This window comes from Puma concolor, chromosome E3 (assembly GCF_028749965.1).
Source record: "Puma concolor isolate L17-30 chromosome E3, mPumCon1.1.hap2, whole genome shotgun sequence".
Classification (NCBI taxonomy): domain Eukaryota; kingdom Metazoa; phylum Chordata; class Mammalia; order Carnivora; family Felidae; genus Puma; species Puma concolor.
In genome coordinates, this window is record NC_141682.1 from 25,670,897 (window position 1) to 25,697,801 (window position 26,905).

Here is a 26,905-nt window from a genome sequence, read left to right on the forward strand (position 1 = left end):
TCCCAATGGCATTGACTGTATGCTGTAATTACCCTGTTTGTTCACTTCTCAACCCACTTTCATTCATATTAGAATGTAAGCTCCTTGAGAGCATGGGTCTAATCTGGATTTTTTATCACTTATATCCCCAGTGTCAATAATGAATGAATGAATGAATGAATGAATGAATGGAGTGATACATAGAAGGACCTTGGTTCTTCTGGGCATTTTCATGAGAATCTGAGGGAGTCACATCAGAGTGGCTTCTCAGGGAAAATCTGGTAGGAAAATTATGAAGAGAGAAATAAGGGGGGCCAAGGTAACTACAGCTGGGGAAATGGTCACAGACCATGTGTTCCTTAGGCCAACACCCTCCAGCCCTAATCTATACTGATATCCACAAAAATGTTGGATGTGACTACATTTCCTGAGAAAACCAGGGAAAAGAGTGAGTTTTGCATTTGGGTTGATGTAACCAAAACAGAGAAAGCATAGAGCATACTGGAGGCAAAGGGTACGACAAGAGTATACTCATCTCCAAAATTAGCTGAATTAGCATGGAGGGCTTTGGGTTTCCATAGGCTGTGGGGTTAAGAGCTCAAACCAAGTTTAGGTAGACCTTTGAGAGGCAACGGAATTCCAGCCAATACAGGTTACCTGAATACTATATGCCTACAGTTGGTGCAGATAAATTAAGAGATTAAAAGCCCTCCCTTGATGAACTCCTTGACAGGGGAAAGATTACATAATAGATAAATGCAAAGTATTTGTGAACGGAAATTAATGCTTACATACTCAAATCATTCATCTCCAATAGACTCTACTTTTTAAAATGAGAGAATTTTTGGAAGATACCATATAGCTTATAGAAAACCTGACTCTATTCTGGGGAAAGGAGAAAAAGATTTGACTTTTTAGTATATACTGAAAAAAAATGATTTTTTTAATCTTTCTCAAAGATCAAAAGGATGGCTGTGATCTTTTATTAGCATGTGATCTTTTTCTTGTATTTCTAGTAATAATCATTTACAGTGAACACTAAACTAAATTTCAGTCCTATCAAGAAGAAAAAATTTGAAACAATACCTTGCACAAATGTTTGATTTGGATACCTGCCACCAAATTAGTAGGTTCTGCTTCAAAATACTTGCTTTCATTTGTCTCATAAAATTGCCTTCTTTCCTTTTTTCCCTTAGATGCTTCCCCAAACCAGTAAGAGCGCTAAAAAAAAAAAAAAAAAGAGGGGAATGAATGTGACATTACTGCAATGGTATTGAAAAATGATTCATTATAAAATACTCTAGCCTGTTATCTTTTGTACTGAGATGGATTGCTGAAATTTTTTTGTGATTAAATTTTGGAGCTAATTGGTTATAATTTGCATTCCCGGGCATAAAAGCAGACTACTCTATGAAAATTATAAGTGTCCAAGAGGGACAAAAGAAAATTACTCCAAAATGAGGTCATGGCAAAAATGATTGTATCATTTTTTGTCATATCTTCTCTTAGCAGATAAGGAAAGGAATCAAGAAAAAGAATGAGCCATCATGCTATAGTTCTGACTCCAAGAGATCTGTGCTAACCAAGGATAAAAAGCAGTCCCCAGATGGGGGACTTAACTAAACATTTTTTTTTTTTTTTTTTTTTTTTTACCACCCAAAGACCCATCCTATATTACTTTCTTTATGCCCGAGTTTAATCCTTTATGAAATACTTGCCTGTAAATGTGATGGATTACTCAGAGTTTGTAAAGTTTGAGGTAATAGGCCATGATCTACAGATTATTTATATTTATATATACTGGATGCTTTAAAGTGTAATAAGAAAAGGCCAGTGAATGGCTGGAGTAAGTAGAATGATTCTTTCACCTGATCTATTGGTTCAAGTATACACAGTGCAAAATTAACTCATGGTGGCTTTTACAGAAATTACAATACATATTCATAAGGACTGTGGCCTTTCTCAGTAACACAAGCATTAGAACTCACCAGCAAGAAAAAGTTCCATGGCTTGGGCACACCATACTCCCCTGGAAAGACAGCTTCTATATACCAGGCCACAAGGCCATATAAGAAAGCATCAAATAAAAACATTCCCAGTATGTGGGCAAAGCCAAAGTTCTCCATTTGGGGTGGTGAGAAGATGTTGCTCCATTTAATTCCAATTTCTAAGAGACAACAGTTGACATTTAATTTAGGTGCCAACTGACACTAAAACAGTTATCCATCTGCATCATAATTAAAGAGTGAAGAGAAAAGGTGTTAATATTTTCTAGAAATTCCTACTATAGTCACTTTCTAATACCACTAGAATTTAGGATATTTGAGAAAGTAATCATTTAAGATGTTTTCTAGTGTGCCAGGAACAATCAGTTATGAGTGAAACCAAAACAAAATACATATACTAAAAACTCAGGAATATAAGCTTTAAGAAAAATAAGGAAGCCCCTATGGGTTAAGACACTGACCCCTTTCTCTCAATCCCTCCTCATGCTAAATGTTCACTGGAAAATATAATTTTGGAAAACATAATCATTGAAAAGCAGAAATAAATGCTATCTACAGAAGAGAAGACTAGAAGAATTTTTGCATAGATATTGCACTGATGAAAAAAGGAAGACTGAAAGGTGCTAAAAGCAGACCTGTGCTGCTTCCTCTCCTAGCATCAAAGAACAGCGAGGAACTCCAAATGGAGTAGCAGACTTGAATAAATTTATGCAGAGAATGTGGAGGAACTCACGTGCTACAGGTGGTGGTATGAAGTAATATCATTTTTTTGAAGGACAGTTTAACAATATTAATCAACTTTAAAACTGTGAATATCTTATGAGAATACGGCCAAATTTACAAGGTAAATACTCACTCTCCATTTCTGCCTTGACTAGGAATTTAGTTCCCAGCCCCATTGCGATATTTGAGCTGAGACAGGAAGCCAACTTCTGGGTGAATGTCATTTCTGCAAAGTTTATAGAGACAGTAACAACTGGAAAGTAGGTAACGAGATAAATGAAACCTCCAACAGAAACAGCAAAATGTACTAGAAATAAAAAGGAAATTATAAGGTCAATTTAAGCAATATGCAAAAGCCTCAACTACAAATATTTTGTAGGATGTATGTAATAAAATAAACACATTGAGAATAAAAATTTGTTTTGTTCACCATTGCTTCCTCAGCACATTATATAATACTTGACACTTCCTAAGTGCTCAAAAGTATTTTTTGAATGAATAAAAGTCTGAAATTAAACATTTTAGTAACTGATTTTTCTGGAATTTGTCATTCTATATGTAGTAACTATAAATATTATAGCTCTTAATAGAAATTTTACATATTTATTATCACTCAGCATAAAAAAATTATAAATGTAAATACTGTTATTATAGTATCAGAAAATATCTAGATTCTATTTCCAGACACTATGAGATTCAGTCTATGTCATAATACTGGGGGAAAAGAAGTATACTTGAATAAACAGAAATACAAAGTTGGTCTTAAAAAGCCAGATATGGTTTAGAATATGAAGAGTTCCAAAAATGTGACTCTGATAAAACACCAAAAAGAAAATCCCTGTTAAGAAACCAATTAACATCATTGGGAAGCAAAATTTAGCATCTAAATAAAAATTGGATATTATGAAATACAACATATTATCCCACTATTAGGAATGATTCTTGCTTTTCTTCTTTACCTCACTCCACATACCATATTCACCAACTAGAACAATTATGTTTTATGTACTCATCTTTATGTACATGTCTTATGTACATGTACATCTTATGTACATGTCTGTTATTTTCTAAAATTAAAATTATAAAGAGAATGAGAGGGGACAAATAAGGGATAATAAAGGCAATATATCAGATGCACCTGATAAAAAAGAATCAAAGTATATACGGCAAAAAGTAACAGATTCTAGAATAAATATGCAAATTTACAACCATAGTAGAAACGTTAACCATCTTTCTCCAGATTAACAAACTTGGCCTAAATGAAAATACATGTCAACTACCCCAAACAACCTCATCATATATATTTTTTCAAACAGACTTGGAATATTAATTAAAAAAAAAAAAGACATTAACTAGGTCATAAAATAAATCCTAACAAATTTTAAAGGATTTAAATAAGTTGGGAATCAATAACCAGAAGATGACTAAAAAATCCAGTATGTTGAGAAATTAAGACACACATCTTTGAATAATTCTCAATTAAAGAAGGAAATTACAAGGAAAATTATAAAACATTTTAAAGTAATAGCTCAGGGGTGCCTGGGTGGCTCAGTTGGTTAAGCCTCCGACTGCAGCTCAGGTCATAATCTTGTGAGTTCAAGTTCCATATCAGGCTCTGTGGTGACAGCTCAGAGCCTGGAGCCTACTTGGGATTCTGTGTCTCCCTCTCCCTGCCTCTCCCCTGCTCATTTTCTCTCTCTCAAAAAATAAACACTAAAAAAATATTAAAAAAATAAAGTAACAACCAAAAAAAGCTTACCTATCAAAATTTGTGTCATGCAAACCAGTACTAAGAGGGAAATGGCTAGCCTTAAATTCATTTATTGAAAGAAATAAGACAAATATTCACTACCAAAAGCTTTAAAAAATGGCAATAAACACAAAGTTTATGGAACGTAAGGGTAAAGATAAAAGCAGAAATTAGAACAAAACTATAGGTAAGACAACCAACAAAGCCAAAAGCTGAATCTTTGTAGAGACTAATAATGCTAACAAACCTGTTATGAAACTGATCAAGAAAAAAGACAGAAGGCACAAATTACCAGTACAAAGAGTAAAAAAGGATATATCATGACAGATACTTACAGACATTAAAAACAGAAGAAACACATATTAAATTAATGATATTGCACCAATAAATTTCAAAACTAAAAGTATAAAGAAAACAGAACTTACCAAAATTGAAAGAACTAGAAAACCTGAATGTCCTACAGTCATTAAAGAAATTGAATCAATAATTAAAATCCTTCTCAGTGCTTTTTCAGCAACTTCTAGCAGATATTCAAAGAGGAAATGATTAGGACACTGCACTGAAATTTCCAGAGAGATAGAGATACAGAAAAAGAGGATATCCTTCCTAAGTACTTTTATAAAACTACCATAACTTGATATCAAAATCAAACAAAGGCAGTACAAAAAAGGAAATTATAGAGCAATTTCACTACTGAACATATAGGTAAAAATTTTAAACTAAATATTAGCAAAATGAATCCAGCCTGTATACAAAGGAAAACATATCTTGACAAATTTATTCTAAGAATATGAGATTGGTATGGGCATTGAGGAGGGCACCTTTTGGGATGAGCACTGGGTGTTGTATGGAAACCAATTTGACAATAAATTTCATATATTGAAAAAAAAAGAATGAGATTGGTATAGCATTTTTATCAGCTTATATAATGCACATTAAGAAGAAATATATTTTTACCATCTAAATAAATGCAAATTAAAATGTTAAATACAACTCAATATCCTTAGCTCAGATAAAATTCTTAAACAGTAAATGAACAGAATCTTTTTAACCTGATAATTATATATCTATATACTTTAAAAGCTTCCAGTCACCTTATACCCTAAAAACTTGTTGTGGACCCCAATTTTAAAGTGGATGTGTGTGTGTGGGGGGGAGGGGTTCCCCATACCACCAAGCAAGTCTCCAGGACATTAGCTGGGTGTCACTCAATTTTGACACTATTTATCCCAAGATAGCATCAGATTCCATAGTTTAAGGATTCAGTCCTACAGGGCCATTCCCCCTACCCTGACTTCAGATGCCAGTCACAAGCCCAGATTATTACCTTTGCTTCTGCTGACTGATTACAGATCAGAGGCTCCAAGGACAACTTCCTTAGGCTCAATTAATCTGCTAGAGCAGCTCACACAACTCAGAGAAACATGTTACTTACCAGACCATTAGTTTATTTCTAAACAATACAACACAGGAACTGCCAGATGGAAAGATGCATAAAATAAGGTATAGCACAAAGGCATGGTGCTTCCTTGTCCTCTCCCATTCCACCACTCTCCCCAAATATTCAGATGTTCACCAAACTGGAAGTAATCCTAATCCATCCTTTTGGATTTTTATGGAGGCTTCACACATTAAATAGGCACAACTGATTAAATCATCAGTTATCAATGGATGACTGATTCAACCTCCAGGCCTTCTCCTGGATGCTGGAGGTCAAGGGAGTGAGACTGAGAGTTCCAATCTTCTAATCACATGGCTGGCTCCTGTGGCAACCATCCCCCATCCTTAGGTGCTTTCCCAAAGCCACCTCAATACGTAACAAAAGACACCTCTGCTGTTCTCAACACTTCAAAAATTTCAAAGATTTTAAAATCTATGTGCCAGAAAAGGGGACCAAGACCATATATATATATATATATATATATATATATATATATATATATATACATACATACACATACATATATATGGTAAACTGTTAAAATGTTTCTTTTAGGCAGAGAACTCCAAAACTGTATTCTACTAAACAATGAGTAAACTGACAAATATAAGCTTGATTGGTTCAAGCTGTCAGAATCAGCTGATTTTTTGGAGGTCTGGAAAGTTATTTTTAACACTTATAAGCACCAGGGAAATGCTTAAATAAAGAAAAAAAGCTGACAACTTTCAGTAAAACAACATTATGGTGTTTTTTTCTTAACTGCCTACCATAACTGACTCCCCAGCTCAGTGCCAACCATGGGGATGGTGTCTACCTTCCTGATATGGCTTGCTGTTACCAGAGGGTGCAATACAGACTTGACTCTTAAAGAACTGTGCTTGACTCTTCTGATCTGCCTGATGGCTCCTTGAGGGATTCCGGAGGAAGTGGCTCAAGGACTTCACATTGTTTCACACCCCTCTGAACTTTCTCAGAGCAGCGTCAGCCTCCCAATCAGTGTTTGTTGAAAGCATTTAAAGGCAAACACACTTCCCACAGTTGACTGCTGCAAAGGATAACAATGAGAAAAGTAGCAGACACAACAAAAAGCCTGGGGGAAAAAAGGTGTGAAGAAGAAACACAAGGAAGAATAAGGGCATTAAAAAACTTCCACATATAGTGGAGAATCTAGAAGGCCACTCACATGCTCAGGGTTGGACAATGTTCAAAACTGACCTGAGAAGACCCTACTCTTTAACCTTGAGCTGACCTTTAGGCTCTGCAAAAGTGAGAAGTGAAGACTAATGCTAAATATTGAAAGAGTGCCCAACAGAGAGCCAATCAGAGAATATACTTTTTTTTTGTGCTCTAGTTAAGGAAATGTCAAATTGCTGGCTGACTACTAAACCAACAGAGCACAGACTTCAGTGATTACATATCAAAATAATACAGTCTTTGTAAAAATAGTTTAGAAAACTCACTAAGTTAATAACTACAATCCACACAACCAACAATAAACCATGAAGTTGGGGGAGACATTTCTAGAATTACCACATTACATTATTAATCAAAGACTTTAAATAGAGTGCCCTAAATATGCACAGATATCTAAAGGAGACTATTAACAAAGAGCTAAAGGAAATAACAAGAATCATATCCCATGAACCAGAAAATATCAATAGATTTAAATTATAAAAAGACATCAAACAGAAATTTGGGGGCTTAAACAGAAAACTGAAATGAAAATTTGATTAGAGGGGTTCAACAGTATATATGAGTAGGCAGAAGAAAAAAAATCAGCAAACTGAAGATAAGACAACTGATATTATGTGATCTGAAGGGCAGAAAAAGAATAAGGAAAGATTAATTGAGCTTAAGAGACCTGTGGGACACCATGAAGGTTACCAGTAAGTGCATAATTGTGGAGTCATAGAAATTAAAGAGGGAGAGAAAGGGTCAGAGAAATTATATGAAGGAATAATGGCTGAAAAATTCCCAAATTTGATGAAAGATGTAAATGTACAAATCCAAAAAGCTACACAAACTCCAAGTGGAATAAAATCAAAGGAATCAGCACTAAGACACATTAAAACAAAAATGAGGAAAGTCAAAGACAAAAAAAAAAAAAAAAAAAAAAAAAAAGAATCTTGAAAGCAGCAAGAGAGAACTGTTTCATAATGTACCAGATTAAAAACCAATTTGCCAGAAAGCTGCAGGCCAGAAGGAGGTAGAGTGACATTTTTAAAGCATTAAAAGTAAAAATAAACTAAACTGTTAAGCAAGAATTCTGCACACACCAAAACTATCATTCAAGAATTAAGTAGACATTAAGAAATTTCCAAATCAGGGCACCTGAGTGGCTAGTCGGTTAAGCTTCTGTCTTAGGCTCAGGTTATGATCTTATGGTTTGTGGGTTTGAGCCCCGCATTAGGCTCCGTGCTGATAGCCCATACCCTGGAGCCTGCTTTGGTTTCTGTGTCTCCCTCTCTCTCTGCTCCTCCCCACTCATGCTCTGTCTCTCTCTCAAAAAAATGAATAAACATTAAAAAAAAAATTTCCAAATCAACAAAAATTGATGGAGTTTGTTGCTTGTACATGTGCCACACAAGGATGAACAATCTGAATGAAAGAATACTGGATAGTCACTCAAAGCCATATAAAGAAATGGAAAACTCCAGTGAAGGTAACTGCATCGATAAATATGAAAATCAGAATTATGGTATTTTCTGGTTTATAACACCTCTTTTTTTTTCCTATATGACTTAAATAAATTCATGTAAATAACTGTAAAGATGTGTTAATAGGTATATAAATATAAAGATGCAGTTTGTGAAAATAACAACATAAAAGGTAGATGGAGACTGACAGGAGCAGAGCTTTTATTACTATTAAAGCTAAATTAGTATTAATTATAATTAAGTTGTTTAAAGTGTTCATTGTACTCTCCAAATTATCCCTTAAGAAAATAACTAGAAAATACATACAAAAAAAATGATAAGGGAATCAAAATGGAGTATATAAGGAACAAAAAAGGTATGATATATAAAATACAAATACCAAAATGGCAGATATAAGTCCTCCATTATCAGTAATTATTTTCAATATAAATGGATTAAACTCCAATTAAAAAGTGAAGGTAATAGAAGGGATTTTTTATTTTTTATTTTTTTTTATTTTTTATTTTTTGTAAAGTAGCAAAGACACCTCATTAAAATGATTTTCTCATTTTATTTTTTTTAATTTATATATGAAATTTATTGTCAAATTGGTTTCCATACAACACCCAGTGCTCATCCCAAAAGGTGCCCTCCTCAATACCCATCACCCACCCTCCCCTCCCACTCCCCATCAACCCTCAGTTCTCAGTTTTTAAGAGTCTCTTATGGTTTGGCTCTCTCCCACTCTAACCTCTTTTTTTTTTTTTTCCTTCCCCTCCCCCATGGGTTCCTGTTAAGTTTCTCAGGATCCACATAAGAGTGAAAACATATGGTATCTGTCTTTCTCTGTATGGCTTATTTCACTTAGCATCACACTCTCCAGTTCCATCCACGTTGCTACAAAAGGCCATATTTCATTTTTTCTCATTGCCACGTAGTATTCCATTGTGTATATAAACCACAATTTCTTTATCCATTCATCAGTTGATGGACATTTAGGCTCTTTCCATAATTTGGCTATTGTTGAGAGTGCTGCTATGAACATTGGGGTACAAGTGCCCCTATGCATCAGTACTCCTGTGTCTAGAAGGGATTTTTTAAAAATGATCCAGGGGTGCCTGTGTGGCTCAGTTGTTAAGTGTCTGACTTCTGGCTCAGGTCATGATCTCACAGTTCCCGAGTTCAAGCCCAACCTTGGACTCTGTGCTGACAGCTCAGAGCCTAGAGCCTGCTTCAGATTCTGTGTCTCCTTGTCTCTCTGCCCCTATTCGGGTCATGCTCTGTCTCTGTTTCTCTCTCTCTCTCAAAAATAAATAAAACAAAAAAAAATTTTTAAGATCCAAAGATACAATTTTGTTAAAGGGAAAGAATGGAATAAGATATTTCATGTAAATAGTAACCAAAAGAGAGCTACAGTAACTCAACTAATATAGGATAAAATAGGCTTTAAGTAAAAAATTGTTACAAGACACAATCAGGGATATCATACACTTATGGAAGTGTCAATCAATCAAAAAGATGTAATAATTAAAAACATATATTCATCTAACAAGAGAATTCTAAGAACCAAAAAAAGATAACTGAAGGGAGAAATAGAAAGCTCTCTAATAATACTTAACAACTTCAATACCCAGCTTTCAATGATGGAGAGAACAATTAGACAGATGATCAAGAGAGGACTTAAACAACACAGTAAACTAACTTTACCTAAAAGACATACATAATACTCCATCCAAAAAGAGCAGAATATATATTATTCATTTTTAAAGAATGTTTATTTATTTTGAGACAGAGTGAGTGTGTGAGTGGGGGAGGGGCAGAGAGAGAGAGAGAGAGAGAGATAGAGAGAGAGAGAGAGAGAGAGAATCCCAAGCAGGCTCCATGCTGTCAGTGCAGAGTCCCATAGGGGGCTTGACCTCATGAACCATGAGATCATGACCTGAGCCAAAATCAAGTCAGATGCTTAATAGGCTGAGTCAACCAAGCACCCCAGAATATATATTCTTTTTTTTTTTTTTTTTTTAATTTTTTTTTCAACGTTTTTTATTTATTTTTGGGACAGAGAGAGACAGAGCATGAACGGGGGAGGGGCAGAGAGAGAGGGAGACACAGAATCAGAAACAGGCTCCAGGCTCCGAGCCATCAGCCCAGAGCCTGACGCGGGGCTCGAACTCACGGACCGCGAGATCGTGACCTGGCTGAAGTCGGACGCTTAACCGACTGCGCCACCCAGGCGCCCCCAGAATATATATTCTTAAGTGCACATGGAACATTCTCTAGGAAAGACTATATGTTAGACCACAAAACAAGTCTCATTAAATCTTTTAAAAAGGTTTAAATCACACAAACGATATTTTAGGACTGCAATGGAATGAAGCAAGAAATCAAGTGGAAAGTTACAAATGTGTACAAATTAAACCAAAAAATGTGTGAAAATTATAGAAAAAAAATCTCTTAAACAACCAATGTGTCAAAGAAGAAATTCAAGGAAAATTAGAAAATATTTAAGGATAAATGAAACAAAAATACAACATACCAAAACATAGGAGATACAACGAAAGCAGTGCTGTGGAAAATTTATAGCTGTAAAGACCTACATTAAAAAAGAAGAAATACCTCAAATCATAACCTAACTTTCCACCTTAGGGAAAAGGAGAAAGAAGAACAAGCTAAACCTAAAGCTAGCAGAAAAAAAGGAAATAATAATGATTAAAGTAGAGACAAATAAAATAGAGAATAGGAAAACAATGAGCCAATTAAGAAAAACAGAAGTTTCTGGGGCGCCTGGGTGGCGCAGTCGGTTAAGCGTCCGACTTCAGCCAGGTCACGATCTCGCGGTCCGTGAGTTCGAGCCCCGCGTCAGGCTCTGGGCTGATGGCTCGGAGCCTGGAGCCTGTTTCCGATTCTGTGTCTCCCTCTCTCTCTGCCCCTCCCCCGTTCATGCTCTGTCTCTCTCTGTCCCAAAAATAAATAAATGTTGAAAAAAAAAAATTAAAAAAAAAAAAAAGAAAAACAGAAGTTTTTTTTTCTTTGAAAAGGTCAACAAAATTAATAAACTTTTACATATACCTCCTAAAAAAGAGAATTACTAAAATCAGAAAGATGTGCGCTTTCACACCAACTTGAAAGTAATACAAATAAGAAATATTAATAATAACTGCATAGCAACAAACTACACAACCTTGATGCAATGGGAAAAATCTTTGAAATGCAGATCCTGCCAATACTGACTCAAGAAGATATAGAAAATCTGAATAGACCTATAACAAGCAAAGATATTAAATTACTATCAAAAACTTTCCAATTGAAAAAACAAAGTACTCTATGGCTTCACTGGTGAATTATATGAAAACTTAGAGAATAATTAACACCAATCCCCCTCAAACTTACCAAAATAAATAGAGAAAGGAATGCTTCATAACTCACTCTGTGAGGAAAGCATAACCCCAGTAACAAAGAGAGAGACATCACAAGAAAATAAAATGTGAATAACAGATGCAAAAGTCATCAACAAAATCTAGTAAACTGAATACAGCAACATTTTTTTAAGGTATATATTTTAATTCCAGTATGGTTAACAGACAGGGTTACATTAGTTTCAGGTTTACAATGCATTGATTCAACAATTTTATACATTACTCAGGGCACCTCCCCTCTGGTGACCATGAGTTAGTTCTCTATAGTTAAGAGTCTGTTTCTGTCTCTCTCTCTCTCTCTCTCTCTCTCTCTCTCTTCCTTCCCCCTCCCTCGTTTTTTGTACTTTGTTTTATTTCCTAAATTCCACACGAGTGAAATCATATAGTATTTGTCTTTCTCTGACTGACTTATTTTGCTTAGCAAAATACTCTCTAGCTCCATCCATGTTGTTGCAAGTGGCCAAATTCTTTTTCGTGGCCAAATTATATTCCATTGTATATATATATGCCACATCTTTACCCATTCATCTGTTGGGGGACACTTGGGCTGACTTCATAATTTAGCTATTGTAAATAATGCTACAATGAACACAGGGGTGCATGTGTCCCTGTGAATTCATGTTTTTGTATTTTTGGGGTAAATACTTAGCAATGGAATTACTGGATCTTATGGTAGTTCCATTTTTAATTTTTTGAGGAACCTCCATACCATTTCCCACAGTAACTCCACCAGTTTTCATTCTTACCAATAGTACACGAGGATTCTTTTTTCTCCACATCCTTATCAACACTTGTTATTCTTTGTGTTTTTTATTTTAGCCATTCTGACAGGTATGAGGTGACATCTCATTGTAGTTTTGATTTGTATTTCCCTGATGATCAATGATGATGACCATCTTTTCATGTGTCTGTTGGCCATCTGGATGTCCTCTTTGTAAACGTGTCTATTCATGTCTTCTGCCCATTTTTAATCGAATCATTAGTTTTTGGGGTGTTGAGTTTTATAAGTTCTTTATATATTTGGGATACTAACCCTTTAACAGATATGTCATATGCGAATATCTTCTCCCATTCCGGGGGGTGCCTTTTAGTTCTGTTGATTGTTTCCTTTTCTGTGTAGAAGCTTTTTATTTTGATGTAGTCCCAGTAGTTAAATATCTTTGCTTTTATTTCCCTTGCCTCAACAGACATATCTAGAAAAATGTTGCTATGGTCAATGTCAAAGAAATTATTGCTCATGCTCTCCTCTAGGATTTTTATGGTTCCAGGTCTCACATTTAGGTATTTAATCCATTTTGAGTTTATTTTTGTGTAGTATAAGAAAGTGGTACAGTTTCTTTTGCATGTAGCTGTCCAGTTTTCCCAGCACCATTTGTTGGAAGATACTGTCTTTTTCCCATCAGATATTCTTTCCTCCTTTGTCAAATATTAACTTACCATATAATGGTGGGTTTATTTCTGAGTTTTCTCTTCTGTTCTATGGATCTATGTGTCTATTTTTGTGCCAGTACCATATTGTTTTATTACAGTTTTGTAATATACTTCAAGTCTGGAACTGTGATACCTCCAGTTTTGCTTTTCTTTTACAAGACTGCTTTCGCTAATCATAGTCTGTTATGTTTCCATACAAATTTTAGGATTGTTTGTTCTGGTTCTGTGAAAAATGCTGTTGGTATATTGACTGGAATTGCATTAAATCTGTAGATTGCTTTCGGTAGTATAAATATTTTAACAATATTCGTTCTTCCAATCCATGAACATGGAATGTTTTTCCATTTCTTTGTATCATGTTCAATTTTTTTCATCAATGTTTTATAGTTTTCAGGATACAGGTCCTTCACCTCTGTGGTTAAGTTCATTCCTAGGTATTTTACTTTTGGTGCAATTGCAAATGGGATTATTTTCTTAATTTCTCTTTCTGCTGCTTTATTATTAGTGTTTATAAATGCAGTAGATTTCTGTACATTGATTTTATATCCTGAGACTTTACTGAATTCATTTATCAGTTATAGTAGTTTGGTGGATCCTTATGGTTTTCTAAATATAGTACCATGTCATCTGGAAAGAGTGGAAGTTTTCCTTCTTCCTTACCAATATAGTTGCATTCTATTTCTTTTTATTGTCTGATTACTATGGCTAGGACTTCCAGTACAATGTTGAATATAAGTGCAGAGATTGGACATCCTTGTCTTTTTCCTGATCTTAAAGGGGAAAGCTTTCAATTTTCCCCCAGTGAGTATGATGTTGTGTGTTTTTCATCTAAGGCCTTATTATGTCGAGGTATGTTCCCTCCAGACCTACTTTGTTGAGGGTTTTTACTATGAATGGATGTTGTACTTTGCCAAATATGCAGCAGCAAATTAAAAGGATTCTACACCATGACTAAGTAGGATTTGTCCCAGGAATGCAAAGATAGTTCAACAGAGAAAAATCAGTCCATGGAAACACACTACATTAATAGAAAGGAGGAAAAAACCCATATAATCATCTTAATTTGTGCAGATAACAGATTTGACAAAACTCAATATCATTTCACGAAAAAAACCTCAAAAATTAGGAAAAGAAGGAAACTTCAACATGATAAACGAGATTATGAAAAATCCACAGCTAAGATCACACTTAATGGTTTAAGAATGAAATTTTTCCCTCAAGACTAGGAAGAAGGTAAGAGTTTCTGTTTTCACCATATCTTTCTTTTTTTGTTTTTGTTTTTCAATTTAAATTTTAATTAGCTAGGATACAGTGTAATATTGGTTTCAGGGGTAGAATCTAGTGATTCATCACTTACATACAACACCCAGTGCTCATCAGAACAAGTGCTCTCCTTAATACCCATCACCCATCTAGCCCATTGCCCACCCACATCCCTCCCATCAACCTTCAGTTTGTTCTCTATCATTAAGAGTCTCTTGTGGTTTTTTCCCCTTTATTCTCTCCCTGCCTTCCCATATGTTCATCTGTTTTGTTTCTTAAATTCCACATATGAGTGTTTTCACCATTTCTATTCACATAGCACTAGAAGTCCTAGCCACAGCAATTAGGCAAGAAAAAAATTAAAGACATCCAAATTGGAGGGGAAGAAGTAAGCTTATTTCTATTTTTTCTATTTGCAGATGACATGATATTATATGCAGAAAGCCCTAAAGAATCTACAAAAAAAAATCTATTAAAACTAATGAACATATTCAGCAACAATGGAGGGTACAAGTTCAATACACAAAAATCAGCTGAATTAAAATTTTTTTTAATGTTTTATATTTGAGAGAGAGAGAAAGAGAGAGAGTATGCAAGCAGGGGAGAGACAGAATCTGAAGCAGGCTCCAGGCTCTGAACTGTCAGCACAGAGCCCGACACAGGTCTTAAACTCAGGAGCAGTGAGATCATAACCTAAGCCAAAGTCGGATGTGTAACTGACTAAGCCACCCAGGCACCCCTGAGCTGAATTTTTGACACTATCAATGAACAATCTGAAAATAAAATTAAAAAGGAATTCCATTTGTAATAGCAGAAAAAAATAAAATAGTTAGGAATAAATTAAACCAAGGGGTTGCAGAAGTGTACACTGAAAACAATAAAATATTCCTCAATTAAACTAAAGACTACCTAAATACATGGAAAGAAATGTCTTCATGAATTACAAGACAATATAGTTAAGATAAAAATACTCCCCAAAGTGATTTACAGATTCATTGTGACCTTTAAAAAAAATCCCATTTGCCTTTTTTGTTTGCAGAAATAGAAAAGCCAAACCTAAAACTCATGTTGAATTGCACAGAACCCTAAACAGGCAACAAAAACAAAAACAAAAACAAAATTGAAGGCTCACATTTCCCATTTTCAACACTTACTACAAAACCATAGTAATCTCAAAAGTGTGTTACTGATCTAAGGATAGATATAAACCCAGTGGAATACATCTGAGAATATGGAAATAAAGGACTTATGTCATATGTCCTATATACACATGATTCTTGACAATGGTGACAAGAGCATCAATAAGGGAAAGAACAGTCCCTTCAATAAATGGTCCTTTGACAAACAGATAATCTAAATGCAAAAGGTATGAACTTCGACCTGGATTTCATACCATATATAAACACTAAAAGTGGATAAGAGACATTAATATAACAGCTAAAACTATGAAATTCTCAGAAGAAAATGTACAGGTAAATCTTTATGACCCTAGGTTTAGCAAATGGGTTCTTTGACACACACAAGAGAAAAACAGGTAAAGTGGATTTCATGAAAATTAAGAATTTCTGTGCACCAGAGGATATTATTAAGAGAGTCAAAAGGTATTTTGAAGATCATGTACCTGAAAGGGCTTAGTATCCAGAATATATAGAGAACTCTTACAACACACCAACCAAAATACAAGCAATCCAATTAAAAGATAGTCAAAGGACTTGAACACACAGTCCTCCAAAGAAGATATACAAATGACTAGCAAGCACATGAAAAGATGCCCAACACCATTACCGTTTAGGGAAGTGAAAATCAAAATCACAATGAGGTATCACTTTACACTCATTTGGATGGCTATAATAAAAAATGGAATGTATCAAGGAGTGGCAAGGATGTGGAGAAATTGTTACCTTCCTTTATTCTTGGTAGAAATGTAAAATGTTGCAACAACTATGGAAAACAGTTTAATGGTTCCTCAAAAAAGTTGGGAATTAAATTACCATATGACCAAACAATTCTACTCTGAGGTTTATATTCAAAATAATTGAAGGCACATGCACAAACAATAATTTGTACCCACATGTTCATTGAAGCACTTTGGCTCACAAGAGTCAAAGGAGGAATCAATCCAAATGCCCATGAATGGATGACTAGATGAGCAATATGTTGTACATCCATTCAATGTAATATTAGTCAGTCATAACAAGGAGTGAAGTACTGATAAATGCCACACAACAGATGAATCTTGAAAACATTAAGCTAAGTAAAAAAAAAAATTCAGACACAAAATGTCACATATTTGTATCATTACATTTATATGAGATATCCAGATAGGCAAATCCATAAAAACAGAAAGCAGATTAGTGGTTGCCAGGGGCTGAGGGGATGGTGGGATGGGAGTACTGCTTAACAGATATGTGGTTTCCATTTCAGGTGATGAAAATGTTTTGAAATTAAATAATAGTGATGGTATATTAGGAATATACTTTATGCTACCACATTGTATACTTATTTAATATAGCTAAAATGGTAATTTTTATGTTGTATGTATTTACTACTAATAAAAAACATTTCCATTTGCGACACCTGGGTGGCTCAGTCGGTTGAGCATCTGACTCTATATTTCAGCTCAGGTCATGACTCCAGGGTTGTGGAATTGAGCCCCATGGCAGGCTCCACACTGAGCATGAACCCTGCCTGGATTTCTGTCTCTCCCTCTCCCTTGGTCACTCTCCCCCACTCATGGACGCTCTTTCTAAAATAAAACAAACAACAAACAACAAAACCCCACTTCCATTTAATTTTAGGAACAAGACAAAGATATCTACATTAATTCCTTTTATTATATATTAGAGGATCTAGCCTGTGCAGTAAGAGGTGAAAGAAAATAAGACAAAATGACTGAGGGGAAAAAAAACCCACCTTATTTTCACGTTATAGGAATGTGCATATAGAAAATCCAAAGGAATGTATAGTTCTTAGAAATAACTTAAGAGTTTAATAAATTGTAAGGAAAGGCAACATTTAAGTATTATCACAAGCAGGTGAAAATATAACTTTGATAATATTTCATTTTTAATAATAGAGAATAAAAACACTCAGGAAGACAGTTATTAAATTTTTATAACAAAAATATAAAGCTAGAAAAAAGAATTTTAAAGGACCTAATCAAAAGGAAATATATATCATGTTCTTGAAGAGGACGATTCAAAATTATAAAGATGTTAATTCTCCCCAAAATGATCTATAGATTTAATACACTTTGATTGATAATGCAAACAATATTTTTTTATGAAACATAACCTACTTATTCTAAAACGTATACAGAGTAGCAAAGGGCCAGGAATAGTCAAAGACATACTTGAAGAAAAAGAATGGACTGGACGTCTTTCCCTACCAGGCGATAAGATTTATTATGAAGCCATATTGACTAAAATGCTGTGAATATGCTTCAAACATAACGTATCAGTGAAAGGACCACCTCCATACAAATGCACACATGAGGGGGATCTTGACGTATAACAGAATAGGTACTGCAGAGCAGTGAGGAAAGGGTGAACTATTTATCAGATGTTGCCAGACAACTGCTTATGCACTTGAGGGAAAAATCAATTCACCATATCATACCACACACAAAAGTATCAATCCCTATATAGAACACAGGAAGATAACTCTGTGACTTGGAAAATTTTTTTTTCACTGAAATATTTAGTATCACAAATTATGAAGGATGAGATTAGTAAAGGAAACAATTGGTTACATTAAAATTGCTATTAAAAGATAACATTAACAAAAAGCTAAAAGTTCCAAACTGGGACAAGTTTTGCAACACATGTGCAACTAACAAAAAGTCGGCAGTAGGAATATATAAATAACTCCTGAAAATCAATAATCATAATAGACAAGCATGCACAAACAGATTTTATAGAAAAGGAAACACATGACTCATATTAATAACACTCAGCTTCATCAGTAAGTGGGAAAATGAAGGTTTGAACTGCCATAAGATAGTATTTCATATCTCTAGTGTGGCACAAATTAAAGTTTGACAGTAAATTCTGTCAAGGATATGAGCAATAGGAATTCTCATCTTCCTTTAGTGGGGCTGTAAAGGCACACAACCACTTTGGAAATGTTGGACATGGGTAGTCATGCTGGGCATTTACAAACCTTGCTATGACCTAGCAATTCCTTTCCTAACTATATACCACAGTGAAAGTCTTATACATATATACCAAAAGACACGTACAAAAACCTTCTAAATATCTAGTCTGCCATAATTCCAGAAACAGAAAACAACAGTATTTGTTTTCTAACTATCTCTTTTTTCTCTTTGGTATATCACATTGTGCCTTACGTTGACACACCACTTTTCTTTACCTCCGGGTTGGCTGGTTTTGTTTTTTAATTTTGGCTGTTTATGGTCATACATACAATCATGTGCCTTGTGAGGAGCCATTAACTAACAATACTATGATAATGTACTGAGAAAAATAAAAATAAAATGAAATAGAATTATTGGTCATGACTGCTATTGGTATGTGAGCCCTCAAAAAGGAAGGAAACAATTTTCACTTGCCTTTGTATATTAGACACCGTGCCAGCACAAAGATATGAATGATGCTTGCATCCATTGACTTGACTTCCTATTCCAATCTCCTAGTCTTTCAAAAGTGTTTAAAATTTTTTTTTCAACGTTTTTATTTTATTTTTGGGACAGAGAGAGACAGAGCATGAACGGGGGAGGGGCAGAGAGAGAGGGAGACACAGAATCGGAAACAGGCTCCAGGCTCCAAGCCATCAGCCCAGAGCCTGACGCGGGGCTCGAACTCACAGACCGCGAGATCGTGACCTGGCTGAAGTCGGACGCTTAACCCGACTGCGCCACCCAGGCGCCCCAAGTGTTTAAAAACTAATCTCTACAGGAAGCATTCTTTGGTTTATCTCAACCTTAATATGAATTTGGAGGATTTTCATTCTTTTTCCGTGTGTATACTATGATCCATTAATTTTCATTGCTCTCTGCATGTCCTGTCAAATCTTTTTTTGTGCATATGATATGCACGTCTCCAAGGTCAATGTCAGCTCTATGGGACACTATATTTCAAATTCACATCAAACACACAATAAAAATCTATTAATGAAGTACACAGACCCTTTATTTCAGGAAAGCAATTTTGTTGTTTTCTTCCTCTTCACATACCCCAGGATCATCATCGCATACTGACAGACTTTATTCCCTCTAGTAGAATATACAGAAGCCATCTCAATCATTACCATTCCTGCTGGATGGTTAAACAGATACCACATGTGAAGCCACAGGTAAAGGTTAAAAAGAATCCTCAAACATCTTATTTTGGTTCTTATCCTTTTTCACATGTATACTATACTATATTTTCACTACTCCTTTCATTTCTTTTGGAATCACTTCATGTACATATAATACTTGCCTTTTTAGCTAGAATGTAAACAAGCTACAGATGAGATGGCAAATGAAAGTCACAGGAGCTTCCAAATATAATCCCCACTGAGTCACTGACAATTTTTCCCAGGAGTTTTTGACTTACCTTTATTGAAGAATGTGCTAACCATAAAGCTGAAGAACATTGTGGCGATAGCAAAACATAGCAAAAAGACGAAGACAAGAGATGGGTCACTGTATTGGATAACTGGCACAGGTTCTATCTAGCAAAACAATCAGGAAACCAGTTGAGTCATACTCTAAATGGTGTCACAGCAAAACAATAGAAGAGAAATGAAACATCTTTAAATATTTTAAAAGTCCTAGTGAAACGAATGACAAGCCTCAGGGAGATGAGTAAACAATTTATTAACTACAGAAGGTCCACACACCTAGACTTAAAGTTTAGTTTGCTGGAGGGGTGCCTGGGTGGCTCAGTCAGTTGAGCACCCAACTTTGGCTCAGGTCATGGTCTCACGGCTTGTGAGTTCGAGCCTTGTGTCAGGCTCTGTGCTGACAGCTCAGAGCCTAAAGCCTGCTTCAGATTCTGTGTCTTCCTGTCTCTCTGCCCCTCCCCTGCTCATGTTCTGTCTCTCTGTCTCTCTCTCAAAAATAATAAACATGTTTTTTAAATCTTAAAAAAAAAGTTTAGTTTGCTGAGAGACTAAGCAGCACTTGAATTTCCAGAGCGGAGTCACCAATAGGCACATGTTCACTTCCTGAATCCAACAGGACCACACCATATGTATCCGTTTTTCCTCTCAGAGTTTAGCTATAGCCTGGACAGTGAAATAGACACTTGCCTTGGCAAAGAAAATAATGCACATCAAAAGGATGATAACTGAATACAAAGAGAGGAATGTGAAGAAATAGGCAGCCCAGAGCATCCAATTACTGAGTCCTATCATGAGCAGGTACTCCTGTGGGAGAATTAACACAAATCAACATCATGTAAAACAATATAATATACAAAATGCTTTCACAAATATTATCTAAATTTCCACCACAATCAAAATTGGCTAAATAAGAAATATTATCATGCCCAATTTATAGAGGAGATCAATGACTTGACTAAAATTACTCAGCTAGTGTGTGGGAGCTCTGAGATGCTTATAAGCCCATAGATGACCTCACCAATAATTTACCTGATATTGTTCAGGCATGAAACACCCTTAATAAAACTATAAACTACTTACATTAATATCCCCTTTCTTTTTATTATGCCTTCCTCTAGTAGGGCATAATATTTTTAATTCAATGTAATATAAATATATTTTATAAATGTAAACATGTAATGTAAGTATATTTTAATTCAATTACAAAAGATAAAAGCAAATGGACAAATTTTTGGTCAAATTGGCTAAAAAATGAGAGAAGACTCATATTACTAAAATCCAAATGAAACTGGGGACATTACTTCTGATTTTACAGAAATAAAAACAATCACTTAAAGCATACTATAAACAACTATATGCCAAAAAATTAGATAACCTATATAAAAGGCACAAGTTCCTAAAAACACACAAGCTACCAAAACTGAATCATGAAGAAAGAGAAAATCTGAACAGATCAATAATGGGGAATAAGATTATATCATTAATTAAAAACTTCCAACAAAGTACATCCCTGGAGCAGAAGGCTTTACTGGTGAATTCTATCAAATATTTCAAAAATAATAAACAATAATGCTTCTCAAACTCTTCCAAACACTTGAAGAGGAGGAAACTCATTTTATAAGTCTAGTGTTCAGACAGATACACATGAAAAGAAACTACAGACCAATATCCCTTGTGAATATTGACACAAAATTTTTCAACAAAATAGTATCAAACCAGATTTAGCAGCATGTTGAAAGGATTATACACCATGACCAAGTAGGATTTATTCATGGAACGCAAGGAGAGTTAAACATAGAAAATCAACCAATATAACACACCACATTAAGAGAAAACACATGATCATTTCAGTTGATGCAGAAATTCAAGACTGATAAAACATTCAACTAGAAATAGACGGGAACTCCCTCAACATAACAAAGGCCTTATAAAAAATAACAGCTAATATCATACTCTTTCACCTAAGATCAAGAGAAAATTAATGATACTAGCTTTCACTCCTATTCAACACAGTATTAGAAGTTCTAATCAGAGCAAATAAATATATAAATATATATATAAACACACATATACATATACATATATATATATATATATGTGTGTGTGTGTGTGTGTGTGTGTGTATCATATGGCATCCAAATTGGAAAGGAAGGAGTACTCTGCAGATGAGATGATCTTACATGTAAACCCCACAGATTCGACACATTAAAAAAAGTCATAATTAATAGATGACCCATCAAAGTAGGAGAATACAAAGTCAACACACAAAAATCAGTAGAACTTCTATATACTATCAATGAGCAATCTGAAATGGAAATTAGGAAAACAATTCCATTTACAATAGCATCAAAAAGAATAAAACACATAAGAACAAACTTAACCAAGGATGCAAAAGACTTGTACAATTGAAACAATGAAAAGTGAAAGATCTCTACATTTTTGAAGCCAAAACACTCCCATAAAATTGGAAAAAAATTAGAAAATTAGATAAAATTTGGGCACCTGGGTGACTCAGTCCATTAAGCACCTGACTCTTGATATCGGCTCAGGTCATGATCTCATGGTTGGTGAGATCAAGCTCCACATGGAGCTCTGTGCTGACAGCACTGGCATTATCTACTAAAGTTAAATATGCATAATCTAACATTCAGCAAAAAATGTATAAAATATTCATAGAATTACTTACGATACCCAAACTCCAAACACAGAAGGAAAATAGGTAAGTTTTGATAGTCATACTACGGAATCTTAAAACTCCTATAACTCATTGACTATGAACGAACTACAGCTACATATTTAGCTGTAAAGAATCACACAGACACAATATAGTGCATGATTCCATTTATATCAAGTTCAAAACAGACAAAACTAACTCATGATATTAGAAATCAGGTTACTGTATACTTTAGGGAAAATGTTTTGAGGGGAACACAATCAGACTTCTAGAGTGTCGGCAGTGTTTTATTTCTTACAGGATCATGATAATATGGGCATACTTTCTTTATGATAACCCATTCAATTCTACTACAATAGTTTCAATGTTATTGTTTCCTCAAAATTCTTAAGTTGAAAACCTAGTCCCTTTGTAGACAAGTCAAGTAAGAAAATGTGACTGAGGTCAGAGAAGTTTTTTCCTGCTTTCTCCTCTAGGGTTTTGATGGTTTCCTGTCTCACATTCAGGTCCTTCATCCATTTTGAGTTTATTTTTGTGAATGGTGTAAGAAAGTGGTCTGGTTTCATTCTTCTGCATGTGGCTGTCCAATTCTCCCAGCACCATTTGTTAAAGAGCCTGTCTTTGGGGCGCCTGGGTGGCGCAGTCGGTTAGGCGTCCGACTTCAGCCAGGTCACGATCTCGCGGTCCGTGAGTTCGAGCCCTGCGTCAGGCTCTGGGCTGATGGCTCGGAGCCTGGAGCCTGTTTCCGATTCTGTGTCTCCCTCTCTCTCTGCCCCTCCCCCGTTCATGCTCTGTCTCTCTCTGTCCCAAAAATAAATAAACGTTGAAAAAAAAAATTAAAAAAAAAAAGAGACTGTCTTTTTTCCACTGGATATTCTTTCCTGCTTTGTCAAAGATGAGTTGGCTATACTTTCGTGGGTCCAATTCTGGAGTCTCTATTCTAATCCATTGGTCTATGTGTCTGTTTTTGTGCCAATACCATGCTGTCTTGATGATTACAGTTTTGTAGTAGAGGCTAAAGTCTGGGATTGTGATGTCCCCTGCTTTGGTCTTCTTCTTCAAAATTACTTTGGCTTCTGGGAAGATGGTGGCATAGGAGGACGCTGGGCTCACCGCATTATGTGGATCACTTAGATTCCACCCACGCCTACCTAAATAACCCAGAAAATCGCCAGAAGACTAGCAGAATGGATTCTCCAGAGCCAAGCGTAGACGAGAGGCCCACGGAAGAGGGCAGGAAGGGCGGAGAGGCGGTGCCCGCTACAAGGACTGGTGGGAGGGAGCTGAGGCGGAGGGATGGCCCGCTGGCCAAGCAGAGGCCCCGAGTCTGGCTTGCAAAAGTGGAGGGGCCAGATGGAGTGTGTTCAGACAGCAAGCAGGTAAGATCTGGAAGGTTATAAGTTAACAGATCTGCTCACAGAGCAGGAAGGCTGGAAGACAACAGGAGGGAGAGTTGTTGATCCCCAGATGACAGAGCTCAGCTTGGCGGGGAACAAAGGCGCTCGCCAGTGCCATCTCCCTCGCCCATCCCCCAGCCAAAATCACAAATGTAACCAGTTCCCATCACAAAACTTGCTTGCATCGCGCAGACACCCAACCCAACGCTGTCCTTCTGCAGATACATCCCTCTGGCGGGTCTGACTCCCTCCCGGTGCTGCAGGGCCCCTCCTGAAGTGGATCTCCAAAGGAAAAGCAAGCTGAGCCTGCCCCTCCTGCCCCTGTGCACCTTGCTGATCCACCCCAGCTAATACGCCAGATCCCTAGCACCACAAGCCTGGCAGTGTGCAAGTAGCCCAGATGGGCCACGCCACCCCACAGTGAATCCTGCCCCTAGGAGAGGGGAGGAGAAGGTACACACCAGTCTGACTGTGGCCCCAGCAGTGGGCTGGGGGCAGACATCAGGTCTGACTGTGGCCCCACCCACCAACTCCAGTTATTCAAGACAGCACAGGGGAAGTGCCCTGAAGTTCTGCACTACTCCAGGGACTATCCAAAATGATGAAACGGAAGAATTCACCTCAAAAAAACTTCCAGGAAATAATGACAACTAAAGAACTGATCAAAAACGATATAAACAATATAACAAAAAGTGAAATTAGAATAATAGTAATAAAATTAATCGCTGGGGGGCGCCTGGGTGGCTCAGTCGGTTGGGCGTCCGACTTCGGCTCAGGTCATGATCTCGCAGTCCGTGAGTTCAAGCCCCGCGTCCGGCTCTGTGCTGACAGCTCAGAGCCTGGAGCCTGTTTCAGATTCTGTGTCTCCCTCTCTCTCTGACCTTCCCCCATTCATGCTCTGTCTCTCTCTCTCTCAAAAATGAATAAACATTAAAAAAATAAAAAATAAATAAATAAAAAAAATAAAATTAATCGCTGGGCTTGAAAACAGTACAGAGGACAGCAGAGAACCTATTGCTACAGAGATCAAGGGACTAAGGAACAGCCAGGAGGAGCTCAAAAATGCTACTAATGAGCTGCAAAATAAAATGGAGACGACCACAGCTTGGATTGAAGAGGCAGAGGAGAGAATAGGTGAACTAGAGGATAAAATTATGGAAAAGAAGAAGCTGAGAAAAAGAGAGATAAAAAAAATCCAGTAGTGTGAGGGGAAATTAGAGAACTAAGTGATGCACTAAAGAGAAATAATCTATGCATAATTGGTATTCCAGAGGAGGAAGAGAGAGGGAAAGGTGATGAAGGTGTACTTGAAGAAATCATAGCTGAGAACTTCCCTGATCTGGGGAAGGAAAAAGGCACTGAAATCCAAGAGGCACAGAGAACTCCCTTCAGACGTAACTTGAATTGATCTTCTGCATGACATATAATAGTGAAACTGGCAAAATACAAGGATAAAGAGAAAATTCTGAAAGCAGCTAGGGATAAACATGCTCTAACATATAAAGGGAGACCTATAAGACTCGTGACTGATCTCTCTACTGAAACTTGGCAGGCCAGAAAGGAATGGCAGGAAATCTTCAATGTGATAAACAGAAAAAATATGCAGCCAAAAATCCTCTATCCAGCAAATCTGTCATTTAGAATAAAGGAGAGATAAATGTCTTCCCAAACAAACAAAAACTGAAGGAATTTGTTACCACTACACCAGCCCTACGAGAGATCCTAAGGGGGATCCAGTGAGACAAAGTACCAGAGACATCGCTACAAGCATGAAACCTACAGACATCACAATGACTCTAAACCCATATCTTTCTATAATAACACTGAATGTAAATGGACTAAATGCTCCAACCAAAAGACACAGGGTATCAGAATGGATGAAAGAACAAGACCCATCTATTTGCTGTCTACAAGAGAATGATTTTAGTCCTGAGGACACCTTCAGATTGAAAGTGAGGGGATGGAGAAGTACTTATCATGCTACTGGAAGTCAAAAGAAAGCTGAGGTAGCCATACTTATATCAGACAAACTAGACTTTAAATTAAAGGCTGTAACAAGAAATGAAGAAGGGCATTATATAATAATTACAGGGTCTATCCAACAAGAAGAGCTAACAATTATAAATGTCTATGTGCCAAATACGGGAGCCCCCAAATATATAAAACAATTCATCACAAACATAAGCAACCTTATTGATAAGAATGTGGTAATTGCAGGGGACTTTAATACCCCAATGACAACAATGGATAGATCACCTAAACACACGGTCAATAAAGAAACAACGGCCCTGAATGATACATTGGATCAGATGGACTTGACAGATATATTTAGAACTCTGCATCCCAAAGCAACAGAATATACTTTCTTCTCGAGTGCACATGGAACATTCTTCAAGATAGATCATATACTGGGTGACAAAAGAGCCCTTCATAAGTATACAAGAATTGAGATCATACCATGCATACTTTCAGACCACAATGCTATGAAGCTTGAAATCAACCACAGGAAAAAGTCTGGAAAACCTCCAAAAGCATGGAGGTTAAAGAACACCCTACTAAAGAATCAATGGGCCAACCAGACAATTAGAGAAGAAATTAAAAAATATATGGAAACAAACGAA

The 26,905-nt window shown here is 36.1% G+C and overlaps 1 protein-coding gene across 6 annotated transcripts in view; it reads right to left on the reverse strand.

Moving 5' to 3' along the window:
* The window catches only part of LOC112853127 (phospholipid-transporting ATPase ABCA3-like), a 182,119-nt gene that overhangs the window by 123,852 nt on the left and 31,362 nt on the right, over nt 1-26,905 (reverse strand). For 5 of the 6 annotated variants that reach the window (XM_086692808.1, XM_086692811.1, XM_086692809.1 and 2 more), the window contains 5 exons: nt 20,901-21,017; nt 20,204-20,321; nt 2,842-3,015; nt 1,968-2,146; nt 1,066-1,200 (listed from right to left, as the gene is read on the reverse strand). In XM_086692808.1, the coding sequence (XP_086548934.1) occupies nt 1,066-1,200; nt 1,968-2,146; nt 2,842-3,015; nt 20,204-20,321; nt 20,901-21,017 (723 nt within the window). The remainder of the gene's footprint in view (nt 1-1,065; nt 1,201-1,967; nt 2,147-2,841; nt 3,016-20,203; nt 20,322-20,900; nt 21,018-26,905) is intronic. The other variant, XM_086692810.1, reaches the window with a different exon arrangement.